The sequence below is a fragment of the Lineus longissimus genome, chromosome 3, assembly GCF_910592395.1.
Source record: "Lineus longissimus chromosome 3, tnLinLong1.2, whole genome shotgun sequence".
Taxonomy (NCBI): Eukaryota; Metazoa; Nemertea; class Pilidiophora; order Heteronemertea; family Lineidae; genus Lineus; species Lineus longissimus.
In genome coordinates, this window is record NC_088310.1 from 14889189 (window position 1) to 14917081 (window position 27893).

Sequence of the window (27893 nt, forward strand, 5' to 3'; positions counted from 1 at the left end):
CGTACTCAGATGGTGACCTAGACCCAACTGAGAACTCAACCACCAGTCCAGTACCAGAGGAGCCAGCTGATGACAACTACCTGGACGAAGCTGACCATCCACATCAAAATGATGGCTACGATTCACCTGAGGACGAGTCATCAGACAATGATGTGGTGGACGACGTCCATGACTACCAGCTGCGCCCAAGGACCATCTTGAAAAGACCAGCCCGATATCTTGATGCCGTGCAGAAGAAAAGTGCGACCTGGTCACGGATCAAGAGGAAGAAAGCTGGCTGGATTAACAAAGGAAAGAAATTAATGAAACAACTGAACGAAGGAATAAATTATTAACATTTCTTTTATGTATCTCTTTTCAGTTGATGGAAGGTGAAGCGCCGGAGATATGTGTGGATGCGGATGAAGGCCGAGAGGAACTGATTGCAAAACGCAAAAGCGCCAGGGACGTGGTCTACCAATTCCTGAAGAGAAACCTCCAGCTGCACGAACAGCAAGCAATCGACATGGCACAGTTGGAGGAGCTGCATCAATTTGCAGAGAATAGGGATTTCTCTGGCGGAGCCACCATTACAGGAGTCACCATACAGGCTATCAAGTTTTTTGTTGCTCGGGCTAAATCATCCAGGAAATTTGCCTGTGGGGAAGTCAAATTTGTGGGGGTTCAGCTTAGGGATCTAGTGGAGCATTTTCATGGCAATGTTGGGGACTTAGAGACAACTATATCTAAGTTGAAAAGTTTTTCTTCCGTACAATCTTCTCATTCTAGTGAGGGGGGGAGGGGACAGGGACAGGCTGTGCCGCGAGAACTTCCGATCTTGCTTTTCGCGGACAGCATGTTCCTTCAATGTAAGCGGTTTCCAGGTATTCTTTCCGTGGCACATTCAGGGGAGAAGGCGGAGGAACTATTGAACGTTGTTTCTCACCTGCGTGGTGATGCCAGGGCGGTGGTGGTGAATCATGGCCTCAACCATACCAGGAGCTGTGGGTCGCCACGACCTGCTATGGAGCAAGTCCTCCGCGTTCTCCAAACAAGTCACCCGGGTGTGCCAATTTTTCATTTGAATATGCCTATGTCACCTAGTCTTTGGTCCAACTCGCTGCAACTTGAACGGGCACAATATTTTGAGTGGATGATGGCGGACATAGGCTTCATTTCAATTCCTCATCCCCAGCTTCCAGATCACCAGTATGGAAGGGACGCCTTTCATTACAGTGATAGTGGGATGAGATATGTCCATTGTCCTCCATCATCTGACCTCGTTCGTGAGCAGCTGGTTGGGACACACTGAAGACTGATTGAACTTAATCGTCTGCTAATACTCTCCTAATAGTTACACTGCAGGTGGTTTTGTGTCGTTTTGTGAATACTAGTGACAGACAGTCGGCCCCTCAAGAGAAGAAGGCATCAAGGAGAAGAGACAAGACGCGAAGAGAAGGGTGAATGATGAGGGCTACCCAGGACCGGAATGTCAATACTCTTTCGGTCCGGGTAATGGTTGCTATACACGCCAGTGTCCTCCCATCACCCAAATTCACCAAGAGATGTCTGCTTATTGTACATACACCTTGTAAATATTACCGTTTTGCTGTATCTCAATTTTTTGTACATGTATATAGGCCCAGCAATTTTAAAGGGGGGATGGTGTGGTGAGCAGGCCTTATGAGACGGCCCCTCACCAGCGAGCGACGAATGAGGTCGCGCAAGTGCAGAGCGCGGCGATTGAGCGGATCGACGAGACACACCGATTTGACTGTAGTTTCAAGAGAATAAAGAGCGTTGACATCAAGAATAACCCTACATAGATCGTAGACGTGAGTTATTACGTAGTAGCTAGAAACTCGATTATTACACTTTGCTCAAACCAAGCTCGTTCATTGTCGAGAGGATTGCTTCACTGACATCTTTGCACTTGGCATGTCCAAACATCAAAGCTTTCAAGAAGCGTGTGATGACCTCACCTTTCTTCTATGACCAAACACACAACATCAGGTCCAACTGTTTCTTGTTTTGCGCAGTTAGTTTCATCAAACTGCAGTGTAAAAGAGTTGTTGTCGTTTTGAACACTTTTGCACAGCAGTTGAAGGAAGTAAGGCCCCAAACCATCTGATATGTTATAGGAGACCTTGTTTCGGCCAAGAGAGAAGTCCTTCGTGTATGGACAGGGAAACATAAATTTGAATAATTGTGATAAGCCTTCACAACTATTATAACTGTAGTTACTTGCTGCTACCTTCATGGACCATGCTGCCTCTGCAACAGCAACTTGGTCGTTCTGGCATCTAGGAGGAAGAACAATTGTTCCTGGCTTCTGTGTCGTCGAGAAATTTACCTGATCTTTTGAAAAACGTTGACGGGCTATAGCCTTGTGTCCATCACCGTCCGCATGTTTCAAGATCTGTTTAAACCCACTATTGTCACACTTGATGGACCGTGAACACAATGTACATTTGGCACTGTATGGTGAATCTTCTTCCTTCAGCCATTTGCCAACAATGTGCCCATTTCCATCTTTATTCTCCAGCCACGATTTTTTGAATTTTGTTTTCGCCTTAGGCATGATGAACAGGTATTAGTATGATAGGATACAACATGCACGTACAGTCATTAGATCACCTAAAAGGAACATTGATGTAAGAAATATCTATAAAGCTAGCTATGATTTTATATTCACACAACAGGGAATTGATCAATCACCTGCTGGCGTATAAAATTATAGCTGGTAATTGACTATCCCACTAGTGCAAAATATATTCTAAAAGGATTTAACTATATTCCTGAAATTTGGGAAGTGACAAGCCTCATCGACAGGTGCCAAATCACTTCCATCAAAAACATAGTCAAACACACTTGTAGATCATACGAAGAGTAGCAGGTAAAGTGCTACAAATGTGGCACTTGAAAATTCACCAAGTGAGATGAGCACAGGTATCAAACCTCAAATTTCCTGAAATTTCTATCCAAGGAAAATTTCTATCATGGGAAAATTGTAAGTGAGAGAAGGAAACTTACCTTTAGGAGACTACACTTTGATGGACTTCGTTCATGTTTATGCCAGTGAGTCTACGCAACAGAAGTGATCTAGCAGCAGAATCCATGTCAAGTGCTTCATCGACGACACCATTGCCCGCGCAGTTCATCGGAAATACAAGAAAATAAGGATTTATTACTAATTTCAGCAGAAATTGGTCAAAAATAAGGAATAAGTAGGAATTGAAGAAAAATTGTAAAAAAGTAGGAATTAGTAGGTAGGAAAAATAGGATCACCAACATGCCTGGGAGTCTTAAAATCCTATTCTCAAGACAGAGCCAGTCACATGCTCATCCCCTTGCAGAGCCTTTTCAATTTCATTGTATGATGAATGCTTGCCTCTTCCGCAATGGAAGTGTCGACAGTGATAAAGAGGATAATAGCACTACTCATCGGTCTTCTTTCTGCACCTTCTTTCCTCTGCGTAACGAAACATTTATCAAATAAGAACAAGAGAGAAGAGGTGATTTGTGATTTTAAATAAACAGTTAGATTTTATTTGTTTTATTATTACCGGTATCCTCTTGAAGAAATACTATACATGTACAGGATAGGGCAATCGAAACACATCCACAAAATGCCACATTAGTTTTTCTAGGAAAATAATTGTGGCATAATAATATTTCATTTTGAACTTTGTTTCTAGAACGTTGAAACCCTGCTCAAAAACAAAACAAAACAAAAATTATTTGAAATTCAATGAACAGAGTTATACTAATAGCGTATTGCAAGCATACAACAAACCATTTGGAATTTCAAAAGATGATCACTGTGAATATTTGCAGTGTGAAACAGAATTAAAAGACCAATTTCTCTGTCACTAACGTCTGTATCACATAAATAAATAAACAAGGCCACTGAAATTAAGGGGAAACTTGAGGCAAGAACCAGACTGGCCAGATACTCAGATTAACAGCAACAGTACTAACACAGGCCTATGAGTAATATTTTTGTCACTTGTCAAACCAGGCCATAGCTCTTTTTAAACTTTGCATCTTTATTGGGTATATGTCACCTATAATGAACCATTCTTGTAAGCCATAGCACTTGCAGCTGATCAGCAGACTATGAAATAAGAAGTTTCGCGAATTTGTCTTAAGAAAGAGCATAAACGTCAAAATTCCCGCAAGAATAAGGACGTCTCATAACATACGTCATGTGATCAAATAGTTGATACTGGATTTACAAAGTGCAAATCGAGGGCTGCGGCCAACTAAGAAATCCCGGGAAACGGGTCACTCACCCGAGTCATGAAATAACTTTTTGCAAATCTCACGCTGGGCCTAAGGTCTCATAAGGAGTGTTTTTTTGTATTCATGCGCGGCCATATCCGTGTTGATTCAGCAGTTGTTTTGGCAAAGACATGTTTTTTTGGAGTTTCTGAAACCTAGGGCGCTACTCTGTACTCAATAGGCGGCTTACAAGAAACTACGCATTTATACTGTTGAGTGTTGTTGCCGACGTATGTGTACACTGAACTTGGGATGTGCGTCGGCCCCGTGTTGAAATGCCGTCCAGTGCCAGTTGGTGCGTTTTTCGCTGATTTGTGCAAAATTCAACATATCTCAAAAGTTCAATGGTTGACCCTCGATTTTTTTTATTTTTGTGTAGCGTAAGCAACTGTCTTTCATCACTCATGGGAGAATGGTCATAAGAATTATTCACGAAGAAATGTATAATATTTGGGGGTTTTCGTGATTGTCCGGCCCAATTGGCAATATTGCCATTTGGGATGGTGAACAGAGCTAGGAGCAAATGCGACGCTTATGATTTATTTAAAGAAATAAAATGCCCGATTTAACATCCTGCAGAATCAGGGGAATCGGGCGTTTCCAGTGATATACGACACAAATGGGTTATCTTCATGCATTCAATTTGGAAACGCATTGTAAAATAGATGTTACGTCCTGTTAATGGGGCACGTCATCATCACGTACATTTTGGAAAAACTCCCTAACGAAACCTAATGGCGGGGGGGGCTTGATTCTTTGGTTATGGCAGGATTTTCGGCTAGGAATAAGTTTTAGTGTTTTAACGACTCAAATTTTTTCTAAAAGTTGTTTTTTTCATATGAGTTGTCTGTTTAGACATATATTACACAAATCAGTTGTTAGTATGGACTAGCAGATTTAATTCAATAAAATATTCCATGTTTGAAAATCAACGACCAACCTTGTAGTATACGTTGTCCCTACGTATTCAAGCTCCCGAAAGGTGGCCAGTGTGGCATGGATGGGTCGATGTAAAGAAGTCCTTTGCCAGTTTTGCCGGCGGAGTTGAAATAGTGAAGACACGCGAAACCCCCTATCATTGCAAAATAATTTCATACTTGAACGTGAGTGAATCATAATAGGTCCAGTAGTTAGTTTAACAGTCTGTCTTGCCTCCTTTTTCTATGAATTTCTTTGGAGAAGGTGATTTGATGATGTAGGCTACACAGTACACATGCATGCATTGCATGCCCGCGCCATGCAATGGATGGTCAATCACGTTATGGACATGATGGATAGGCTAGGCCTACTCATGCCTTGCAATTGCATGATTGATATCTTATATAGTAGGCCTAATACATGCTCTCGAGTCGTGTAACTGGGAGACAGTGCGCAGTGTGTTGATATGTAATGTAGGCCTACATGATTATATTAGTTCCAATAATAAAGTGAGGAAAATTGGTTGCCCTGACTCTCGAATTGAAAAATTTGAGCGACATCAAGTTCAACAGCACAGGCAGACAGTAAAAACCTACATGTATGCTATATGCAAAAATTCCGAAAACTATTCTACAGGGCCTACACCCATACATTCATTGTACTAGGGAGGCCACACCAAATTTGATCACAAATAGTCATTAAACTAATAAAAGCGCCAAAAAAAACGAACCACCCAACGAGCATCATTGATGTGACAAAATGGCAAAAAGCTACAACATCCTATATTATGCTACCAAATGTTCTTGGCCAATAGCGTAACTCGATTCACATCATGTGATTTCAAGTCATCACATCGTATCGGATCCAAAAAAGCAATAACGGATCCAAAAAAATGTCGTAACGGATCCTAAAATATACATTTTGTATATTTCATTAAAAACAAATTGTTTCATTATTTTCCTTTGGATTGATTTCTTTGCCAAGACATTTGGTTGCATAATATAGCAAATAGTGGATGTAGGTCGTCCAATATGGAATTTTGATGGACGAAGAAATGTCATGGTGGACTCGCAAAGCCTCGTCCGCCGTCCGCCATGACATTTCTTCGTCCATCAAAATTCCATATCGGACTCCCAAACATCCACTATTTGTATAGTAGTGTAAGATCCCACTACATCCGACATGAACACTGCCTGCTGTGTCACAATAAACCAAAAATAGATAGGCCTATTGCACGTTCTCTTTCGGTATACTTCTAGTAAACTCCAAACCGGCAGGACATTTCGAATCCAGTCACTGGGCCATATAAATAAAAACTAGCATTTGCTTTCTATACCGATTTTGAAGGCTTTGCTGGTACTTGTATGAATAAAACCTTCTATAGCAAATGATCGGAAATTGAAATTTTTGCTACAAGTCTAAGCAAACGCTTTTTAGCAGCTAGAGTTTGCTTTTAGAGGGAGTGAATCATGATTGTCTCCATATGAATAAAGCATAGCATACACTTGATAGGAAATGCTTCGACACTGATTTTTTTGTGAGGTTGCTCCGGAGGTGGCTAGGAAGTTGAAGTAAGACTTTTTTTAAGAGGTTTGTCATCTTCCGAATGGCTAATTTTATGCAATTTGGTCACAAATATTGTATTTGCCATGAAAGCCATGTTGTGTAGATTTTATTAGGCCACGTGTACCGAGGTCATAGCATTTTACAATTTAGTCGGAGGACACTCCAGATTGGTCTTTAAGCACAAAAGCATTTGCTTGAAGATTTTTTGCAGAGCATTTGCAGTGAAAGGTCCACATTATTCATACGAAAAAAAGTATAATCTTCTACTTTTAGGAAAAACTGCCTCTACTTGAAGGATTTCCTTCCAAGTAAATGCTAGTTTTTATTCATATGGCCCACTGTCTATTGTTGCGAAAAGTTTCTTGTTTGGCCGTTTGGGGCGTTGGGTGTCTATCTTTGGTTTATTGTGATGTATTCACGTCGGATCTTTTTTCGCCATTTTGTCACATCTATGATGATCGTTGGGTGGTTTGGTTTTTTGTGTGCTTTTATTAATGACTATTTGTGATCCGATTTGTGAGTATAATGGATACATGAGGAGTAACTTGGGAGTAAGTAGCTCGGTATATAACAGTTTTTGGATTTATTTGCATGCACTGTCTGCCTGTTGGTACTGCTTTTCAAGATGGTGGCAACTTACCAATTCTAGAGGCGTTGTGCGTGAGGAACGAAATTGGCGCCTCTAGTGTTGATCATCCATTTTGGAACATCGATAATGCTTGTTTGTTGGTTCGGGATACTGTCCGTTTTTAATCACTGTTAATGACTATTTGTGATCTGATTTGGAGTACAATGGATACATGAGGAGTAACTTGAGAGTAAGAAGCTCGGTATGGAATAGTTTTTGGAATTTATGCATGCACTGTTTGCCTGTTGAAGTCGCTCAAATTTCACGATTTGAGAGTCATGGTGACGACGATTTGTCACTTAGTCTTAAAATCGGAACATGTATAGGATATCAATGCCCTCTGCTCCATGCATACCAACCATGGCACAGGCATTGATAGTACATGTTAAGTGTAACCATAGGGTACCGCCATCTTGGCTAGACCTCAAAATCCTAAAGCAATTAAAACTTTTTCAAAATGTAGTGAATGCTCATTTCAAGGGCTGGAGTCTGTTCTTTGTTTTCCAGAGAACAACCTCCCTGAGAGTTTTAAATGAACATTCAACCGACAACCTGCGTAAATAATGTTTTGCCATTTTGAAAAGACCCTTTTCACAGGCAGCGTATGTTTACCATGGAGTAGAAGTACAAATATACAAGCTTATCCAAACAATTTACTTGAAGTCCACGTCTTCCAATGATCATGATATTTTGAATGCTTTTGGTGATGATTTGATTTACCCTTTTGGGATGCTTGGTACACAGGGCGTATTATGTATTTCCAACACTTTTTCCGTATTGTACAGTGATACGCTAAGTGTATGGTGCTACCATCTCTTAAGAGCTCATAAAACTAAAGCTAATGGTTTGGCGAACTGTTCGGGCTGGATTGCCGGGTTTTTCCTGGGGATTTTGGCGCGGATTCGCTTTACTGACGGCGTGGCACTTAGCAGCACTGATTATTTTATGAAGGAGGAGCTGGCTGATGCGTTTATGAAATGAATGATTCAGACAGTGGGGATGATGATATATTCAGGAGAGGATGGTTTTGAGTGACTCTGGTGGGGAAAATAATTCCGACTGGGAATTTGATCGTGCTGATCAGCCCCCATTTCATTTATCTGCATTTATTCCCGTTCTAATATCAACATCAGATGGTGATGTTAACGTACACAGGCTTGTATCATTCACAAAACGATTTGTATGTAAAAAAAACGGCATTGGCCACATATTTTTAGCTCAGCTGACAAAGTCAGCGAAGCTGGTAATATTACTCAGGGAATGGTGTCTGTCCTTCCTTCTGTGCCACTTTTGGGCATTTTGTAACCGCAAGGCCTAGGCACTTAGTTCTTGAAAATTTGGCCACAATTCTGTGAAAACGATATAAGAGGTGCACGCTCCGTTCGCGAATTATTTTGAAGTGGAGAATTCCCACAGTATGTGCAGTGAATCGGCATGATTCTGTTTGCATTTTAGTTTTTACCCCTCAGCCCAAATGGGTTAGAGGGGTATTGTCGTCACGTGCGCCGTCCGTCCGGGTGGGTGGGCGTCTGCTACTTGGTTTCTGTCGATTCATAGGAGAAAGGCTTTGACAATCAATTCAATTTTTGGTATGTACAATCATGGTCAAAAGTTTATGGACACCAGTTTTTTGCACATTTTCTCAAAAACGGCTAATCCTATTGAAACCAAATTTTCACGAATGGTGGAGAATCTTCTTGGCTATCGAATGACGTGATAGTTGATATCAGGACCAATTGCATAACAAAGTTATTACATAATTTTGAGAGGCATCTTTTTACTTTTTTGTTAATCAATTTTTCAAAACCAAATTTACCCTACATTATATCTTGCACATTGTTAAGACTTTCTGTGAAAAAAAATTGGATAAATCTCATTTCGGTTTTGAGATATATCGAAATATAAAATTTTTGATATTATGATAATTTGATATTTTTGGGTTTTTTGCAACTGTATCATTGAGAAGTCAGACCAAAATAATGATTGGCACCAATTTAGCACAGCTAGCAACTAATATTGCTGAGAAAAGGTGGATACTTGGTAATGGTAGTATGAAAATTTTCATATTATAATTTCAAGATGTTCCTTTAGTTGAAAATCAGAAAAAAATCACCATTCATTCAGGGGACATGGGTACTACTAGGATATATAAAAAAATCAGAAAAATCTCAAAATTTTCAGAATCTCAAAATTTTGATATTTTGATATATCATGAAAAGTAAATGATATTTTCAAATACTTTCTTCACAGAAAGTCTTAACATTGTTATCTGTATGATGCAAGATTTATACTCCGATTTAAAAAAATCCATCAACCAAAAAGTGAAAAATAGATGCCTCTCAAAATTATGTAATAACCTAGTGATGCAATTGGTCCTGATATCAACTATGATATCATTCAATAGCCAAGAAGATTTTCCACTATTGGTGAAAATTTGGGTAAAAAAGGATTAGCCGTTTTGAGAAAATGTGCAAAATCTGGTGTCCATAAACTTTTGACCATGAGTGTACATTGGGGGTGACTAGAGAAAGGTTCCTTTCGAAAACGGGCTTGTTCCGATTATCAATATGGCCACCAGGGTGGCGTGTTTAAAATTGGTTTCCGTCAATTTCGAGGAGAACCGTTCGTTCGATCAAATTCATTTTTGGCTCACCGTAGGGGAGTCTGTACGATCGCTCTGTGTCCGTTGTCGTCGTCGTCGTCGTCCGTTGTATCCTGTAGCACGTTTCTTAACCGCTTGTGGTATGAACCTGAAACTTTGCATACATCATGCTCAAAGTCATATGTACCCTGACACTGAATTTTGCACCGGTCTGATTCTTGACTTTGCCACCAGGGCCAGAGGGCTAAAACCAAAAGGTTAATATGTACAATATCTCATTTATTACTGATTTTTTTTGACAAAAATTTTATGGTGGGTACCTTCAGCAAGGATACATCACATATCGTACAGGTTTTTGATTTGACCTATTTTCAAGGTCACAGAGGTCAAACTCTAAAATTTCACCAATATTGGCATGTTTTATCTTTATTCGTCCTATAGTCTTTAAATTTGGTATGTAGACACCTGTTACGTAGCTCTACATGTTGAAAACAATCAGGTCGATGTGGCGTCATTTTCAAGGCCACAGAGGTCAAATGGTGTGAATTGGCCGTTTGTGTGTAAATATGGCACGTTTCTTAACTGCTAAAGCTATGAACTTTAAACTTGGTTCACATGACCCCCTAGGTCAGATGACCTGTGACACTGACCTTCGGTCCGGTCTGATTCTTAACTTGGCCACCAGGCGGCCAAAACCAAAAATTTGAATAGTGCCATATCTCGCTTATTACTGATTAGCTTTTGGTAAAATTTTTATGATAGATACTCCTAGCAAGGATACATCACATATTGTACGGGTTTTTGATTTGACGTACTTGTCAAGGACACAGAGGTCAAATGGTGTAAATTGGCCATTTGAGCGTAACTGTGGAACGTTTGTTAACCCCTAAGGCTATGAACTTGAGACTTTGTATCAAGGACCCCCTAGGTCAGCTGACCTCTGACCTTGAATTTCAGTCCGGTCTGATTCTCGATTTGGCCACCAGGGGGCCAAAAGTGAATACCTAGAAAGTGTGATATCTCACTTAGTAGTGATTCGTTTTCAATAACATTTGTATGGTAGGTTCTCCTAGCAAGGATACATCACATGTCTTATGAGTTTTTGATTTGACCTGCTTTTCAAGGTCACAGAGGTCAAATGGTGTAAATTGGTCGTTTGATTGTAACTATAGCATGTTTCTTAACCACTAAAGCTATGAACTTGAAATTTGGTACACATGATTGACTCCCTACGTCATGTAACTCGGACTGCGAATTTCGATCTGATCTGGTACTCAACTTAGTCACCAGGAGGCCAAAACTAAAATAGGTAAAAAGTGCAATATCTCGTTTATTAGAGACTTGTTTTAATGATATTCTTATGGTACTTACACTAAGCAACGATACATAACATGTCATACCGACTTTGGTTTGACCTATATACTATACATGTACAATGTTTCTTAACCTGCAGGCCTGCCAACTAGTACGATTTTGGCGTATTAGTACGATTTTTTGATGTTAAAAATTGTAAAATACGAAAATACGATTTCAATCAACAAAATACGATTTTTTGAAAAATGGGGGTTAATTTTTTCGTTACACCCTGTATTTTGCCGAAGTCCGATTTCGATGAATCCGTTCCACGACCCGAGTAACTCGGGTCGTCGAACGGGTGACGTTTCTTCGATAGTGGATGCATGCACTGTACAGCAGTCGTTCCATTCACCCGGGTAGTTCGAGTACTGATCACGTGATCGGCAGCATGGCGGCGGTAGAGTGAGCGGATTTTTGTGTGTTTTCCCTTTTGATCGAACGAATCTGGCTTGGCCATGTCTGATACTTAAATCAATTTAGGAGCATCAAATACACATGTATTGCTACAGCAGTAGTATTTTCAGTTCAGATATCCCACTGCAGGGCCTGTAGTCGAGTACACTTGTCAAAATGTTATCACAAGACCCAAGGGAGAAAACACTGTGCCAGGATTTGTGTCCGATTTAAGGGCTGTACAAGCTGTATTTCGGATGATTTTGAGCATATTTGATCACCTCCTACCCCCTCTAGAAAAATACTCTTTCTGACCCTCAAAATACTATAAATCAAGGTAGAAATACTACTTGGCAAAAGTTAGGGTTGGCAGGTATGAACCTGGATGAATTCCAAAGCACCAAATATCTATACGGTGAGCACAATGGCCCCTGGCCGTTTCATTAGCTACGCTGGCTTCCAGCGGAGCTTATGGTTTGTACTGGAGCTGGCTGAAAGTAGTTCCAGCAAAATAGTTGCATTTTCATCCGAATTTGCTGTAGCTGGGCCAGAAAATGTCAACATGTCGTTTTGTGGGGTTATTAGCTCAACTGGGTGAGCTTATGTCGTCACGTCTTGTCCGTCGTCCGTCGTCTGTCCGTCCTTCCGGCGGTCCGTCGGGCCGGCCGTCTGTCCGTCCGGCGTCCGTTCACAATGGTGGCACGTTTGCTCACCATTGAGTCTAGGAGGTTGAAACTTGGTGTGTGGATGTCTTATGACAGCATGACCTGACATACCGAAAATCATCGCAATTTGACGTACTTTTTGGGCTCCATGTGGCCATCTTTAAAAACCTTATTTTGTCAATATCTCATGAATGCTGATAGCTAGGATCTTGAATTTTTTTTCTGTGGATACCTCTGAAGAGACTACATGGCATAATACCCGGGTTTTTAATTTGACCTACTTTTCAAGGTTACAGAGGTCAAACTCTATAATTTCACCGTAGGTGGCACGTTTCGTCATCACTTGTTGTAGACTCTTTAAATTTGGTATGTAGACACTTATTGAGCATCTCTACATGTTGACCAAAAAAGTAGGTCAATGTTACCAACTTTTCAGTGATAAGTAGGTCAAGTTTGTAAAATCCTATGAAGACATTATTGTAGAAAATAGTGTTGCCCAAGGTTACACATGACTTGACCAAGTCAGTGTGATTCCTCTCTGTGTATTTGCTCCTCTCTATTTCAAGACTATAGCTAAATTAGGCAATATTTCAACAGTAAAGTATGTAAATAGCCTGCATGCCTAGTTACAACAATATCAAAGCAGTGCCAGGAATGAACCCCCTCTGGTAGAACAGCCAAAATGACCAAGTCAGTGTGATTCCTATCTTTTCAATATCTCATGTGCGTTGATAGCTAGAACAATGACATTTTTACTGTCAATACTTCTGATGAGACTACATGACATAATGTACGGGTTTTTGATTTGACCTACTTTTGAAGGTCACAGAGGTCAAACTCTAAAATTTCAGCGAAGGTGCCACGTTTCGTTATTAATTGTCCTAGACTCTTCAAATTTGATATATAGACACCTATTCGGCATCTGTATATATTAACAAAAAACTCCGGTCAATGTGAGCTACTTTTCAAGTGTAAGTAGGTCAGGTCATAAAACTCAATGTGAGTTATATCAAGAAACCTTCACTGTGTGATTCTCAAAGGGGCATCATTGATCAATGTAATCAAGATACGGATTGTCCGTAGTTTACTCCAGAAATTCGCCGAAATTTCAAAACTACAGAAGCTACGCAAGGAGGATACCGCGGTGACGTCACGGCTTTTCCAAGATGGCGCTGCATATTGTAAACAAACTCGATCCACAGCCAAGGGAAAATCAAGTCATCAAAAAAGTTAGATTTTTCGCATCAAATAAGAGTTATTAGTACTTTCCTGCTATGAAATAAGTCTTCAGACAATAAGCTATCATTTGAATAATGAAAAGTGCTGTTTTGATGGGGAAAAATAGGGTTTTTTAAACCAAATAGCCGGGCACCGATCTTCCAAAATTAGCGATGGTTTCAAAACCGCAAAAAATCTGTGCATGTTTTTGTAAGCGGTCGTCGCTCGCGCAAACTTGTCTGCATGTTTTTGTGAAAGAGGACGTCGGCGAACGCGGTCGTATATCAAAACAGACGTTGGGTGGCGCTCGCGCAAACTTTCCTCACATGTTTTTGTGAAAGAGGACGTCGGCGAACGCGGTCGTATATCAAAACAGACGTTGGGTGGCACTCGAGACGGGTCTTCCTATTTAGCTTCCAGTGGCGACCAGTGGCGTCCAACGCGAAATAATAGGGTGTATATGGTTAAAAATGTTTTCAAGCTCCTAAAACACTTTCAATAAACAATATTTAGAAGTTTGGTGGAGTTTGCAAACCTAGTTTTTGAATAATCATCACCAGAAAACGATCTTAGTATGCCAACCTGATGCCAGATCCCGATTCCGCTTTTTCTATAAACCCAAGGAACGGCAGCTAAAACAAACATGGCGTCCAGTACTTTTGCTGGACGCATACTAAGATCGTTTTCTGGTGATAATTATTCAAAAACTAGGTTTGCAAACTCCACCAAACTTCTAAATCTTGTTTATTGAAAGTGTTTTAGGAGCTTGAAAACATTTTTAACCATATACACCCTATTATTTCACGTTGGACGCCACTGGTCGCCACTGGACGCTAAATAGGATGACCCGTCTCGAGCGCCACCCAACGTCTGTACGACCGCGTTCGCCGACGTCCTCTTTCACAAAAACATGCAGACAAGTTTGCGCGAGCGACGACCGCTTACAAAAACATGTACAGATTTTTTGCGGTTTTCACGGCCCATACTAAGTCAAAACAATAACAAACTCAACTGCATCTCTACTGTATATTGCGTAGTGCATTGCCTAGTGTATTTCGTAGTGTATTTAAGCGGAGACATTATTTCCGCACTTTGGCCACGCCAAACGTCTTTTTTATTCGTGGAAGTTAATCTGCTCTGTAAATTTTATTTTACACAGGAAGAATCCATGCTAGGTATTGCAATATTTCATGTCTATTGGTGTTTTTGTGTACAGGAGCGCACCAGACAGTGAGACGTGGAGATGTGTTCAGTGCTGGTGCTGTCAGTAGACTGAATCTGATTGGCCATAGCGATCACTAATATGGGTCGGGATCACGTGATGTGACGTCACCGCGGTATCCTCCTTGGAAGCTACGAATGCCGCTCGAAAAACTACGGATGTAAAAAAAGAGTTAATTCTTTCGTCCGCCTCATTTTCGAGATGAGCCCTGTTCTAGCAACACCCTGTGTTAACCCTTTCGCTGCGGATGTACGCATTTTTGCGACCAAAAAATATTTCCGATCTGTGCGGATGTACGCAGAACTGCGACTTGGGAGAGACCTGAATCAGACGATGTTTTCAATAGCAAATTAGTACAGTAACTTGTCGCTAGGTGTCCTGCCATGTTGTTTACCGCTAGAACTTCCGATTTCTTGGTAAAACTTCGGTGTTTTTATTCAAAGTTTAGGCGATATTTTGAGTCCAAAGTTTTGTAAACAAATTTAAATGCCTCAGTCACGTGTTCGACGAACTGCAGAATCAATAATTGATGAAATAGTGAATTCGAGGCGTTAGAAGACGAGTCTGATTAGTGATTATGATTCTGAACATAATGCCGATGTACACAGCGTGCATGGGGATGGAAAGTGTGCATGATTCAGGGTCCGAGGGGGATGATAGTGATAGCCTGGGTCAAGATGAAAAATGGTGTTTTTCTCCTCTTTGATTATTACTAATTAGCGTTATTTAGTTAATTAACATAATTTCAGGTGATTGACAAATGCATTATTTGAAAGTCAATGCTGTCCCCAACAACCTTTTCCAATAGTCCAAAGCTCTATCTCTTCTCCTTCAGGCTGTATATTGGCCTCAAAGTTACCTATGTTAAAATTGGCTTTTACAGTATTTTGGGGGCAGCAAGGAATCAATATTGAAATAATTTTGAGCGGCGCAGCGAAAGGGTTAAGCAGGGTGTACACTGGTAAAATATTAGCAACATTTTACCAACATTTTTACAACAATTTAGCAACAAGCCCTTCATGGCCCTGTGTACACTAGCAACAAAATAGCTACAAATTTGCAACATTTTTACAACATGTTGGTAAATTGTTGCAAACCTTTTAGTGGGAACAAAGGGAAAATAGGTATTTTGCGAGAGAAAATTGATGATTCTAAGGAGAGAAGATGTGTTTTGAGGTCTTCTGCAGCAATTTTAGCTGTTATTGTTGAGATGCGGAAGAGGCAGCAAAATTAATCAAATAGAGTATCGACCAGGCCCTGGATCAAAATGAGGGTGGATCATGGATGGGGCATATCACTGCCTGTTAAAGGAGTTACGGCTGACTGCATGACAAGCCATCATACAAAAACTTCCTGCGAGTGGATGAAACTGCATTCGAAGAACTTCTTGAAAAGGTTTCACCACCCATTACGAAGCAAGACACTCTCTTGAGAGTTGCCATACCAGCCGCTTTTTCAAGTCACATGACCTCAGGTAGATCACATGACGCAAATCCTATTTCTGATTGGCTGAAGAGTTTGCAACATTTTTACAACATGCAACAAAGAATTGCATTGCATTTAATTTGCAACATTTTTACAACAATTTTTCAACATGTTGTAAGACGCGTTTTGCTCTGTACACACTATGCAACATTTGTTGCAACCGTAAATGTTGTAAAAATGTTGCTAATATTTTGCTAGTGTACACAGGCCTTTAGTCTCGCGCTACGCGGTTTCAATATGCATGCTGTACTGTATGCAGTCTGTATATGCTGCAGTACATTAACCGCGTTCGTCAATAACATGGTGGTTAATTATGCTGCTGGGAATGGGAGAAAGCGGGCCGTTTAGGACAACTGTGGCTGTGCACAGAAAAAAGGTGTTTTACCCAAACATGAGGACTACCGAAGGACCCCCTGAAACTACTGAAAAATTAGGAATTTTATTAAAATACCACTGAAGGAGAAATTCTGGGGTTGGCAGCTCTGCTATCATAAAAAAATCGGTCAAAGTGGCCCTTACTTTACTCGATATTTGTCCATTTTTAGCTCTGCTGACGAAGTCAGCGAGCGGGTAGAATAGCTATTCAGATTCTGTCCGTCAGTCAGCCATCCGTCAGTCAGCCATCCGTCCGTCCGTGGGTACGTCCATCTGTCGCCATGGGGTGCACGTTTTGTAACCGTAAGACTTTGAGATTTCAACTTGTCTAATTTTAGTGTATATTTTTCTCTGATCTGAAACTAAATATTTGACCTACATTCGTGTGAGACGGCTTTGTTTAAAAAGGCCTATCTCGCTCACTGGAGGAAGAATAGTGTCCAGTTTGGGTGTGAAAAATTAGCTTGAATTATAAAATTTCAGGGAAAAATATGCGTCAGTTAAATATTTTTGCCAGGGTGTTTTATTGGCCAAAGAAAATTAAGAATTCTTTAAAAAAAAACGCCCTTTGACATCATAGTTGCGCAGTCATATGCTGCTCTCCTGATTGGACCTGAAGCTGCATGTAGACCAATCTCGACACTAGAGACGTCGATTTCGTTCCTTTCAACGCCTCTGGTATTTGTAAGCTGCCACCATCTTGCAAAAAGGAGTACTGCGAATGTGGAAAAGGAAATAATTTTTCAATACATGTCTATAAACAGCAATAATTTGTGCTACCACTAATGTCTGAATAAAAGCAAATTTTTTATATTTCTCATCATCCTCAAAGGCTGCATGTGGCAGATGTGACAAATGATGCTGTTGTTTAAAGTTTTGCAGGAATTCGAAGCGTGATTTGTTCCAGGAAGTTCGTCAAACTCTGTATATCTCAGAGACTCCACAAGTATGAATCTACATAGTGTATGCTAGTGCACATCAGTGCACATTGATATTGACCTCCTTTGACAAAAGCTAAATCGCCCTTAATGCTTTTTAAAGCTTTGGGTGGTATTTAATCTGTTCTAATATATATATAATGACGGTTTCTGATGTCTATGACAACTAATCAATGAATTGAGAGTGTTTTCGAAATATTTACGTCATGGTTGCTGAGTGAAAGTTTCAATGCCGGGATATTTAAACTTCTTAAATACCTGGGGTACAGTCATAGCATTGACCTGTTCCTTCCTGAATTGATGGTGTACATTCATTGATTTTGCTTTTGGCTTTTTCGAAATACAGTGCGGCTCATAAGGGCCAAGTAAACCCTATAAGTGTTTTGCTTACTTTGCTGGACTTGCTCAAAACTCAGTTTCTTAGAATGTTGCTAATCAATTTCCAAAACAACTTATCAGTATCAGTCTTGGTTTTTCAAAATTGTTTCTCATGGAAAAAATGTGTATTTTAAGCCAAGATGTCGCCCAAATGTTTCTATCAATAGTATGCAGGGGTTCACACACAGCCAGACCTCAGGGCAGGCACCTATATCTGCCACATCACCAACATTACGGTACACCTGCCCACCAAACCTGCACCTTAAATTGCTCAATAGGCCAATTTCTAATAAAAGCTTAGCAAACAAGCGCAATAATCAGTCAACCCAAGGATTTCAATGATTATTGGCGAATTACACAAGGCCCCCATTTTCAAGGGTATGGTCTACAATTCGCTGAGCAAATTGCCAAATTCTAGTTGTCCCTCTCATTGAATAATTTATATGTTCTTGCTCCTTTTTCTTCTTCAGTCTACACAATGGGGTCCTCTAAAAAGCATAGAGAAAGGGAACATAGACACAAACACAAACACAGGTCTAGGTCACGGTCTCTGTCAAGGTCACGTGACACAGAACGGAAGCGGCGTAAAGAGGAGGAAAAGCGAAAACGAAAAGAGCTAGAAAACTATCCTGATATAAGAATTGCATCTTCTTCAGTTAAGCAGGAGCCAAAGGATGGTGCAGGTATGTCGATGTAAATCAATTTTTGCTCAACTAGCTTTTACAATCATGTGTCGTCCATCAGTCTGGTGGCAGGGCAAGTTTGGTAACTGCTTGGGGTGTCAACCTAAAACTTTGTGCACATGAATGCCTGGGCCAGATGTCCCTCAAACAGTGGAAGAGAAGTTTCAAATCTGAAAATATTTTTATATTTGAACACTGAAAATATCGTTGTCAAAAAAGCAAATGGTTAGGCATCATCTGCGGAGCTTGTCTGAAGTGATTCAGCTAAAGCACAATAGCAGAATGCCCTTTTTCAAAAAGAAAATGCCCTGCTTTAAGAAAAAGAAAAGTTTCTATGATTAGGAGAGGTGGTCTGACACCTACTAAAAGGCATATATGTGTTTTAAAATGCACAATTGCAGGGATCAAAGTTCTCCACAAAAAGGTCGCATATGCGACCCAAAAATTAAAAATGCGACTTGAGTTTAACCGCGTACTGGCACCGTACAACTTTAACTGAAAGCTCTTTTTGTGACCTACTTTTAACTGTGCACGCAGCTAATATCCATGCGATCAAAACTACAATAAACGGGAGTATTGAGTCGCACAATGAATGGTTGAGGATTTTCTCTTGGATGATTCATATTTAATTGGCAGAGCAGAAAATCTTCCAATGATCATGTTAGCGTGCACGTCACGTCGTTCAGTCCCGATGGATTCTACATGTTGCGCGGCAACCATTGATCGATCGTCGTTATGATAGCACGTCATCTAACAGCAACGCAACGAGTGAACAATCTATCGTCTGCACCAGTGCACACAACAATGTAGCACTCGCAGCAAATTTCTACACTTTTGGGAAGAAGTGAGTATTAAGAAGTAACATAATTGAACTTCTTGGAAAGTGCACTTACATCATCTCACTTTATTCGACAGATAAATGACAGCATGGCCACAAGTAATTCCTCCACAGGTATCCTATCCTATTTGAGAACTCTTGGTAACTGGTTAGATATAGCTCACGGAACAAGAAGAGAAACCGAGCGTGAAGCGAGAGATTGTGCTGATAAATGATAATTTATGTGGCCATACCCTTCGTAGTAGTACAGCATGCACCGCAAATTCATAGACTGCCATTTTCTGGTCATGTCATTGGTCTGGATATTCCCGCAACTCAAACCTTGTTCCTTCGATATCGATCAATAGAGCATCGACGCCAGCACTAGATTGTAACAAACGGGAAACGAGGTCACATTGTCGATGAGGTGATACTTCGTAATCATTATATATCGCGCACAGGTCGTCTGCGTAGACCAGTACATGGCTAAAGGCCATAGTTAGCGTTTGCGGCCATAGTGAGTGGTGGTTTTGATTCCCGTTGCACCCTTTCATTGGCACTTTTCAACTCAAGTAGAAGACTATTTCAATCTCGCGAGGAGTGTAAGATAGGCCGTGCATGATGAATTTGATGCTGATCGGTCGTCTTTTCTGTAGTGAATAAGGCGTCAAAACAACAGCGAGAAAAAATACCGAAAAGGCAGGAAAATATTTGCGACTTGGGTGTGCAAAATGCGACTACGATGATGACAAAAGGTCAAACAATGTGACATGGTAAAGAAAGTGAACTTCGATCCCTGAATTGGCTCCATAAAATCTCTTTTATACCATAAAAGTATAAAAATTGTTTACTTTTCAAATTAAAGCAGAAATTGCCGTGATGAAAAATACCCTTATTTTGGCTAAAAATTTCTCCTGCCTTTTCAGAGAACAAAGTTGCCCTGCCTTTCAAAAAAACCCAGCTGAAACACTAGTCTGGTTGCATGTCAAAGACTGGTCATAAACAGTTATGACTTCTAGTGTTATATAGACGGGCAGTTTTTTTTGCATAACCCAATATACTGGTTATTTTCAGGATCATCAATGGGGGTTTCTGCTGGTGGCGGTGATGACTTATCTTTGACAATAGAAGAAACGAAGTAAGTATAAAGGTTGTGAATCTTTTGCAGGAAAGACAAAGTCCTTCTAATGTCCAAGGTTCTGCTGATGTCCCATCCTTTGGACTGTTGTCCTAGAAGTTTAGTGTATCTTGACCACCTGGGTTTTTCCCAGCTAGCTGTAAATGTCAACGTCTCATCAGAATTTCTCTCCTTGGCCCTGTAAAGTACCAGGCCGAGTTATAGTTGGGTAAGTGTGTCTGTGCAAGTGTGCATTACCGTCTCCGATGAGCTCCTAAATGGCTAAGGCGGATGATCATCAAATGTTTCTTGTAGTTTCTAGGTGAAAATGCACAGGGCCACCCGAAATAATTTGTCCGTTTGCTGTTGCCCGACTGACCTATCAATGATCAAAACTGCCCCGACTCCAATGATTTTATTTGGGTTTACTTTATACAAGTTGACAACCATCGACATGCTGATGCACTTCGAACAAAAACACTGACAGAAATATTTTTTCCCACAAACTAGGCATGGAGCATTGCTGATGGCTCACATGTGTACTGTTGTTCGGTGACAATCTCCTAGCTGTGGTGGAAAACCACAGGGATGTGTTTATTGATAAAAATACTCTCTGTCCGTCAGTCCATCCGGCCACTTGTGAGTGCTATATCTGGAAAAGTCAGCAAAGTATTAAAGCCAGATTTGGTGGGTGGGTACGTATAGACATAAGCCAGTTCACTGTCACGCCGTAGATATACGGGAAAATTTTTTGACCATCAACTGTCACTTGACTTTACTACTACAGTAGAACCTCTCTATTAAGGACATCCTTGGGACTGACAAGTGCTGTCCTTAATAGAGAGGTGTCCTTATTCGAGAGGTCAAATTGAATGAAAACAAACAATTTTGGACCAAAATGAGTGTCCTTAATCGAGAGGTTGTCCTTGATAGAGAGGTGTCCGCTAAGGCAGGTTCCACTGTAATTAAAACTCAATGTTTTGGGTTAATCTTAAAGGCCATGACTCTAGGTATTTTGCCATTTCCTGCTGTAAGACGATTTCAAAATTACAGGAACCCCCATGCAACTTGCTCCATCCATTTTGAAGATATAGCCATTCATATGTGATAACTAGATTACCTAATCAGGCTAGCAACTGGCTTGTTAAAACCAGGGGGCGGTTTTACCAAAGGTTTTGATGTAGATAAGGCTATTGCCCTACTTGGGAGGACAAATATCAATTAATGGTCTTAAAATATATATAAGAAGTCTGTTTTTCATTGAAGTTTTCAATGTTCAAGTATGAAAGCATACTTTTGCTCGTGATAAATGAGTTTATTGTATTCCAAAAAATAAGTTAATCTAATTTTTTAATTTTTTGGAAAACCGGTTATATTTATTTTAGAAGCCAATCTGACATCTAGAAAGTGTTATTTGAGCTAATTTATGAAGTTGGAAATCAAAATCAATTCCAAAAAACAATTATACGATACGTCGATAATAACATCTATATGATAGCCCTGTGTCCGTCGTCGTCGTCCGTATCCTGTGTGGCACGTTTCTTAACCGCTTGTGCTATGAACTTGAAACTTTGTACACATTATGACCTAGGTCACATGACCTCTGACAGCCAATTTCGGTCCGGTCTGATTCTTCACCTGGCCACCAGGGGGCTAAAACCAAAAACTTAAAAAATGCGATAACTCGTTTATTACTGATTTGATTTTGCTAAAAATTTTATGGTGGGTACCCCTAGCAAGGATACATCACATATCGTACGGGTTTTTGATTTGACCTACTTGTCAAGGTCACAGGGGTCAAACTCTCAAATTTCACCGATAGTGGCACGTTTTGTCATTATTTGTGTTACAGTCTTTAAATGTGGTATGAAGACACCTATTAGGCATTTGTACGTTTTGACAAAAGTTAAGGTCGATATTGCATTATTTTCAAGGTCACTGAGGTCAAATGGCGCAAACTTCCTTGACATGACGCATCTCTCATGTCCAATAGTATTTGGTGAAAGTACCTTGATCATTCAATATTACCCTTAGTCTGGTGATCTCAGGGACCAAAGTTCGGTCCAATATGATTCACCATTTGACCACCAGGGAGCAAAATCCCAAAACCTTAAAAATGTGATTATTCCTTAACTTCTTGCCGGATTGCCACCAATTTGATATCATCGGTACATCTAACCACCATACAGTATATGTCACACAGGTTTTTAATTTGACGTACTTTTCAAGGTCACAGAGGTCAAATGGCGTAAATTGGCCGTCAGTCCGTAACTATGGCACGTTTCTTAACCACAATGACTATTGATCACAAATTAAGTACACATGTACCCCTTGGTCAGATGATCTGAGGTATCGAAGTTTGGTGCGATCTGATTTTCCGTTTGGCCTCCAGGGAGGGGGCCAAATCCAAAATTCTTCTAAATGCTATTATTCCTTAATTACTTGCCCGATTGGCACCAATTTTATATCATAGGTACATCTAATTCTAACAACCATTCAATATGTCACCCGGGTCTTTTTTGATTTGACCTACTTTTCAAGGTCACAGAGGTCAAATGTACTGTAAATTGGCCATTTTGGGGAAATTGTAGTTGGACCTACATCAAACCTAACACTACATGACAAAATACCATGCTCTTTATTCATCTTTCCTCCACATGAGGTGAGCACAATGGCCCTGGCCATTTCATTGTGGTTAGCAGTTTAGTATGTTGTCAGTGCTTAATGGACCATCAAGGGTATCACATGGTTCCATTTGTTGTCATCTAATAGGATATTCATACCTTATTAATTTTAACCAACTACAACTAGTTTTATAGCAGGTTTAATTTTGCGGTTGCAGTAAAAAACGAAAAAAATATGAAAGAATGCAAAACGTCTCGTTTTTGTTTAGAACTCCCTGTCATCTGTCGTATCCTATTTCAAAAACAGTAGCACGTTTCTTACCGGCTAGGGACATGGACTCAAAACTTTGTATGCATGACCCCCTAGGCCAGATGATCTTTGACACTGAATTTCGGTCCGGTCTGATTCTTGACTTGGCCACCAGGGGGCCAAAACTGAAAACATAAATAGTGTGATATCTCACTTATTAGGGATTTGTTTTATGAAATTTTTATGGTAGGTAATCATAGCAAGGATATATCACATATCGTAGGTGTTTTTGATTTGACGTACTTTTCAAGGTCACATAGGTCAAATGGCGTAAATTTGCCGTTTGAGTGTAACTGTGGCACATTTCTTAATTGCTAGGGCTATGAGCTTGGAAGTTTTTATGCATGACCCCCTAGGTCAGATGACCTCTGACAGCCAATTTTGGTCTGATCTGATTTTTGACTTGGCCACCAGGGGGCCAAAGCTGAAAACACAAAAAGTGTGATATCTCACTTTTTGGCTCACCGTAGGGGAGTCTATACGATAGCTCTGTGTCCGTCATCGTTGTCGTCGTCTTCGTTGTCGTCGTCGTCGACCGTTGTATCCTGTGGCACGTTTCTTAACCGCTTGTGCTATGAACCTGAAACTTTGTATACGGCCAGAGACCTCTATTAGCCAGCGTGTACATTCTGTGTACATTTCAATGAATAAAGGTTAGTGAAAAAGTACACCAAGGGTGCTTTAATTCCCACCAAATTTTATATGTGTTATGAAGAGGCTTTTATCGAAATAATAGTAAAAATTCAAAACATTCCAATACCGATTGCCTGAGAAAAATTGATTTTTGTACAGCATTGCCATCAAATCGTCACTCGCAGACTGATATGGGCCTATTAGAATACAAGTTCTAAACTGGCCAGTAAGACAATATTTCCTTAAATTAATTATCAAAAAGTATATCCCTGTTATGGCCTGGCTCTGTAGATTAAGAATCCACCAAAGATTGAAGAATAAATCCACTTTCACCCATCACAGTCATGTATTTACCACAGCTTCACCGTTCAGTACGGACTATGTGTCAGTGCCACACTTCCGCCTGTGGATGAATACATGTCTCTGCCCTAGTAGAGAGCCAGTTTTGACCCCAGGTCAGAATTTCTGCCATTTCCAGATTCTCCTAGATGTTTACAACAGTCTGCAAAAGAAAGTTTAAAATAATATTGACTTTTAAAGAAATTTGATGAGTTCATCTACTCAAGTCAAAGCTATATCTGAATGTGCCCCGCCCACCTTTTAATTCTGAAGCTAAACCAAACTCAAGAGCTAATAATTTTGTCAAATATGACTTGATACTATGGAGCACTGTTTGTTTTATACTAGGACTATATATGTAATCAGAAATAACAATATATTGGCACATGTCATCATTGGCTCTGGTGCCCAATGCCCCAAGGGTCTGCACTTATACTCTGTGAATGCGTTGAAATCCAACAAATATGTTGATTCATTAAAAAGAGAGAAAAAATGTTCACATGCTTTGTAATGAATCCACCTCAACAGATGATAGATGTTAATTTGGTCATATTCTTAATGAGGAGGTATCGTGACAATAGGCCTACAGCCTTGTCCTTGAAGAGTGATCTGATGCATTAGTGCCTCAATGAGATTGCGAAGCGAACTGACTGGACTCGGGTCTTGCAGGATACTGCAACCACTAAATGAGTCTGAAATAAAGTGACTAATTCTGAATCTGACTGCATGTAAGGCCCTACATCAACTAATAGTACAGTTCATAGCCATGAAGTATATCACATACAACACTATGGGTAGGCCTACATCAGTTTCGATTTTTTGATTTCTGTTCAATAGCATGGAATGAGTAATGCAAATCAACAAAGGGTTAAAATGTATGATTATTCATTTGAAACTGATTCAAAAACATGCAAAAGAAGTGTAAACAATGTGAAGGGTCGAGAAAATAAGACAAAATCTGTCTACATTTAAGTCTCCCGCAAGAATGCTGCCATGTTTTGAATAGTACTAGGCCAGAGACCTCTATTAGCCAGCGTGTACATTCTGTGTACATTTTACTGAATATAGGTTGGTGAAAAAAGTACACCAAGGGTGCTTTAATTCCCACCAAATTTTATATGTGTTATGAAGAGGCTTTTATCGAAATAATAGTAAAAATTCAAAACATTCCAATACCGATTGCCTGAGAAAAATTGATTTGTGTACAGCATTGCCATCAAATCGTCACTCGCGGACTGATATGGGCCTATTAGAATACAAGTTCTAAACTGGCCACTGAGACAATATTTCCTTAAATTAATTATCAAAACGTATATCCCTGTTATGGCCTGGCTTTGTAAATTAAGAATCCACCAAAGATTGAAGAATAAATCCACTTTCACCCATTACAGTCATGTATTTACCACAGCTTCACCATTCAGTACAGACTATGTGTCAGTGCCACACTTCCGCCTGTGGATGAATACATGTCTCTGCCCATACATCATGCTCAAGGTCATATGTACCCTGACATTGAATTTTGCTCCGGTCTGATTCTTGACTTTGCCACCAGGGAGCTAAAACCGAAAAGTAAAATGTGCAATATCTCATTTATTACTGATTTGTTTTTGACAAAAATTATATGGTGGGTACCCCTAGCAAGGATACATCACATATCATACGGGTTTTTGATTTGACCTACTTTTCAAGGTCACAGAGGTCAAACTCTAAAATTTCACCGATAGTGGCATGTTTTGTCTTTATTCGTCCTATAGTGTTAAAATTTGGTATGTATGAAAATATGGGAAGAGGCGGCACTGTGTACAGTTCCTTAAAGCATAGATACTATTAAATAGACCTCCAGACGCGTTTCGCCTCATTTATTTTGCATCGCAAAGTCTCATCAGTGGGGTTACGATGTGAATTGACGGATGGTTTTTAGCTCAGCTGACTCAGTCAGCCGAGCTTGTCAAATAAGTTGTTCAGTGGCGTCCGTCTGTCCATCCATCCATCCATCCATCCATCCATCCGTCCATCCATCCGTCCATCCGTTAAACACCTGGTACACATTTTGAATTGAGAAGAGCTAGAGGCCCTCAAATTGGCATGTGTGTACATCAGGAGTAAGGGTACGTTGACACAAAAAATTGGAGCGATGCGCCTAAAAATAAGCACACTACGGCAATCGGAGCGTCCAGTTGAAATAGTGCAATTTCTCATGAATTATTCTTTGGACAAACAACAGCTTATTTCCCCTGAAAGACAAAGATTTGCATATAATTATCACCAAAGGATTTTAAATTTCGACGAAGTTTAAGTGGTGTTATCACATGTTATGTAATTGGCAAGAAGCCAAGTGGTTTTCAAAATTCGCGGGGAACTACTATTACTATGCTCATTCAGGGTTTATGCTCGGTCTGGGCATATGAGCTCTCGATTCGCGAAGTTTTAGACGCTTATTACGCCCAATATGGCTCAGATTTTTTAATGTAAGCAAGCACAAGGTGTTGTTGGTAGTAAACACCGCAATGGTAGACGTTATTGCTATCTAATTGGGCGTTTTAATCTAAAATCGCTGTTTTATTGTCTAAATTAGCGCTGATTAGAAGGAATTTCCCGCTAATGACGTCAACAGAATTCCCTTCTTCAATGACGGGTCGCTTCTGTCAATAACAATAAAACAACAGAAAATAGGAAAATATGAAAAAATGGCTTACCATTAGGGCCTATGGGCAAGACACAATGCTAGGAGCGGAAATTATATTATTTTGTTTCTATTTGCAGGTTTTTAAACCTAGTCTGAGAGTTTCCTAAATAATTTATATTTATAAAATCGATTCTTTGCATTTCTATGTTCTGTTCTGTGTTCACTTCTGAAGTGCAAGGTAAGTCTGTCATGTTTCTGTGATGCTGGTCGAAAAACGTTTAGAATATAGATTGCGTTAAATATGCAAATATGCGTTTGATAATCAAGTGCCAGTGGTTCATTATCATGCACAGTGTGATGCATGGTTGGTAGTTTGTAAGGAATTCGGTAGCCTACACTCACTGACAGACATTTGATTTGTTCTGATGCTGTGCTACAGCTAGGCCTAGTCTAGGGTATGTCTCACCTTGGATTTATTTCAATTGTTATATTTTGTCTTGGCTTTCGCGTAACCTATGCGTACCATAAATGACATAGGCCTAATAGTATGTATTTTCCTGGATCAGCGCAGAGTGTATCCACTATAAATACATCCAGTGGGCCTGTTGGACATTTATAGAGTATTAGACATGGTTGTGACTCCAAGACATGTAGAGACGAGTTCGTGACTCGGAGAGACGGGTTGTCCATAAAGAGATGAGGTTGTGACTCTGAGACAGGTTGTGTATGTTGAGACA

At 40.1% G+C, this 27893-nt stretch overlaps 1 protein-coding gene across 2 annotated transcripts in view; it reads left to right on the forward strand.

The window, feature by feature from the left end:
* Positions 1 to 5220: 5220 nt before the first annotated feature.
* The window catches only part of LOC135485752 (U4/U6.U5 tri-snRNP-associated protein 1-like), a 344022-nt gene continuing 321349 nt past the window's right edge, over positions 5221 to 27893 (forward strand). Inside the window, exons 1-3 of one of the 2 annotated variants that reach the window (XM_064768148.1) lie at positions 5221 to 5366; positions 18478 to 18690; positions 20582 to 20645. In XM_064768148.1, the coding sequence (XP_064624218.1) occupies positions 18486 to 18690; positions 20582 to 20645 (269 nt within the window). In that variant the 5' untranslated portion in view covers positions 5221 to 5366; positions 18478 to 18485. The remainder of the gene's footprint in view (positions 5367 to 18477; positions 18691 to 20581; positions 20646 to 27893) is intronic. The other variant, XM_064768149.1, reaches the window with a different exon arrangement.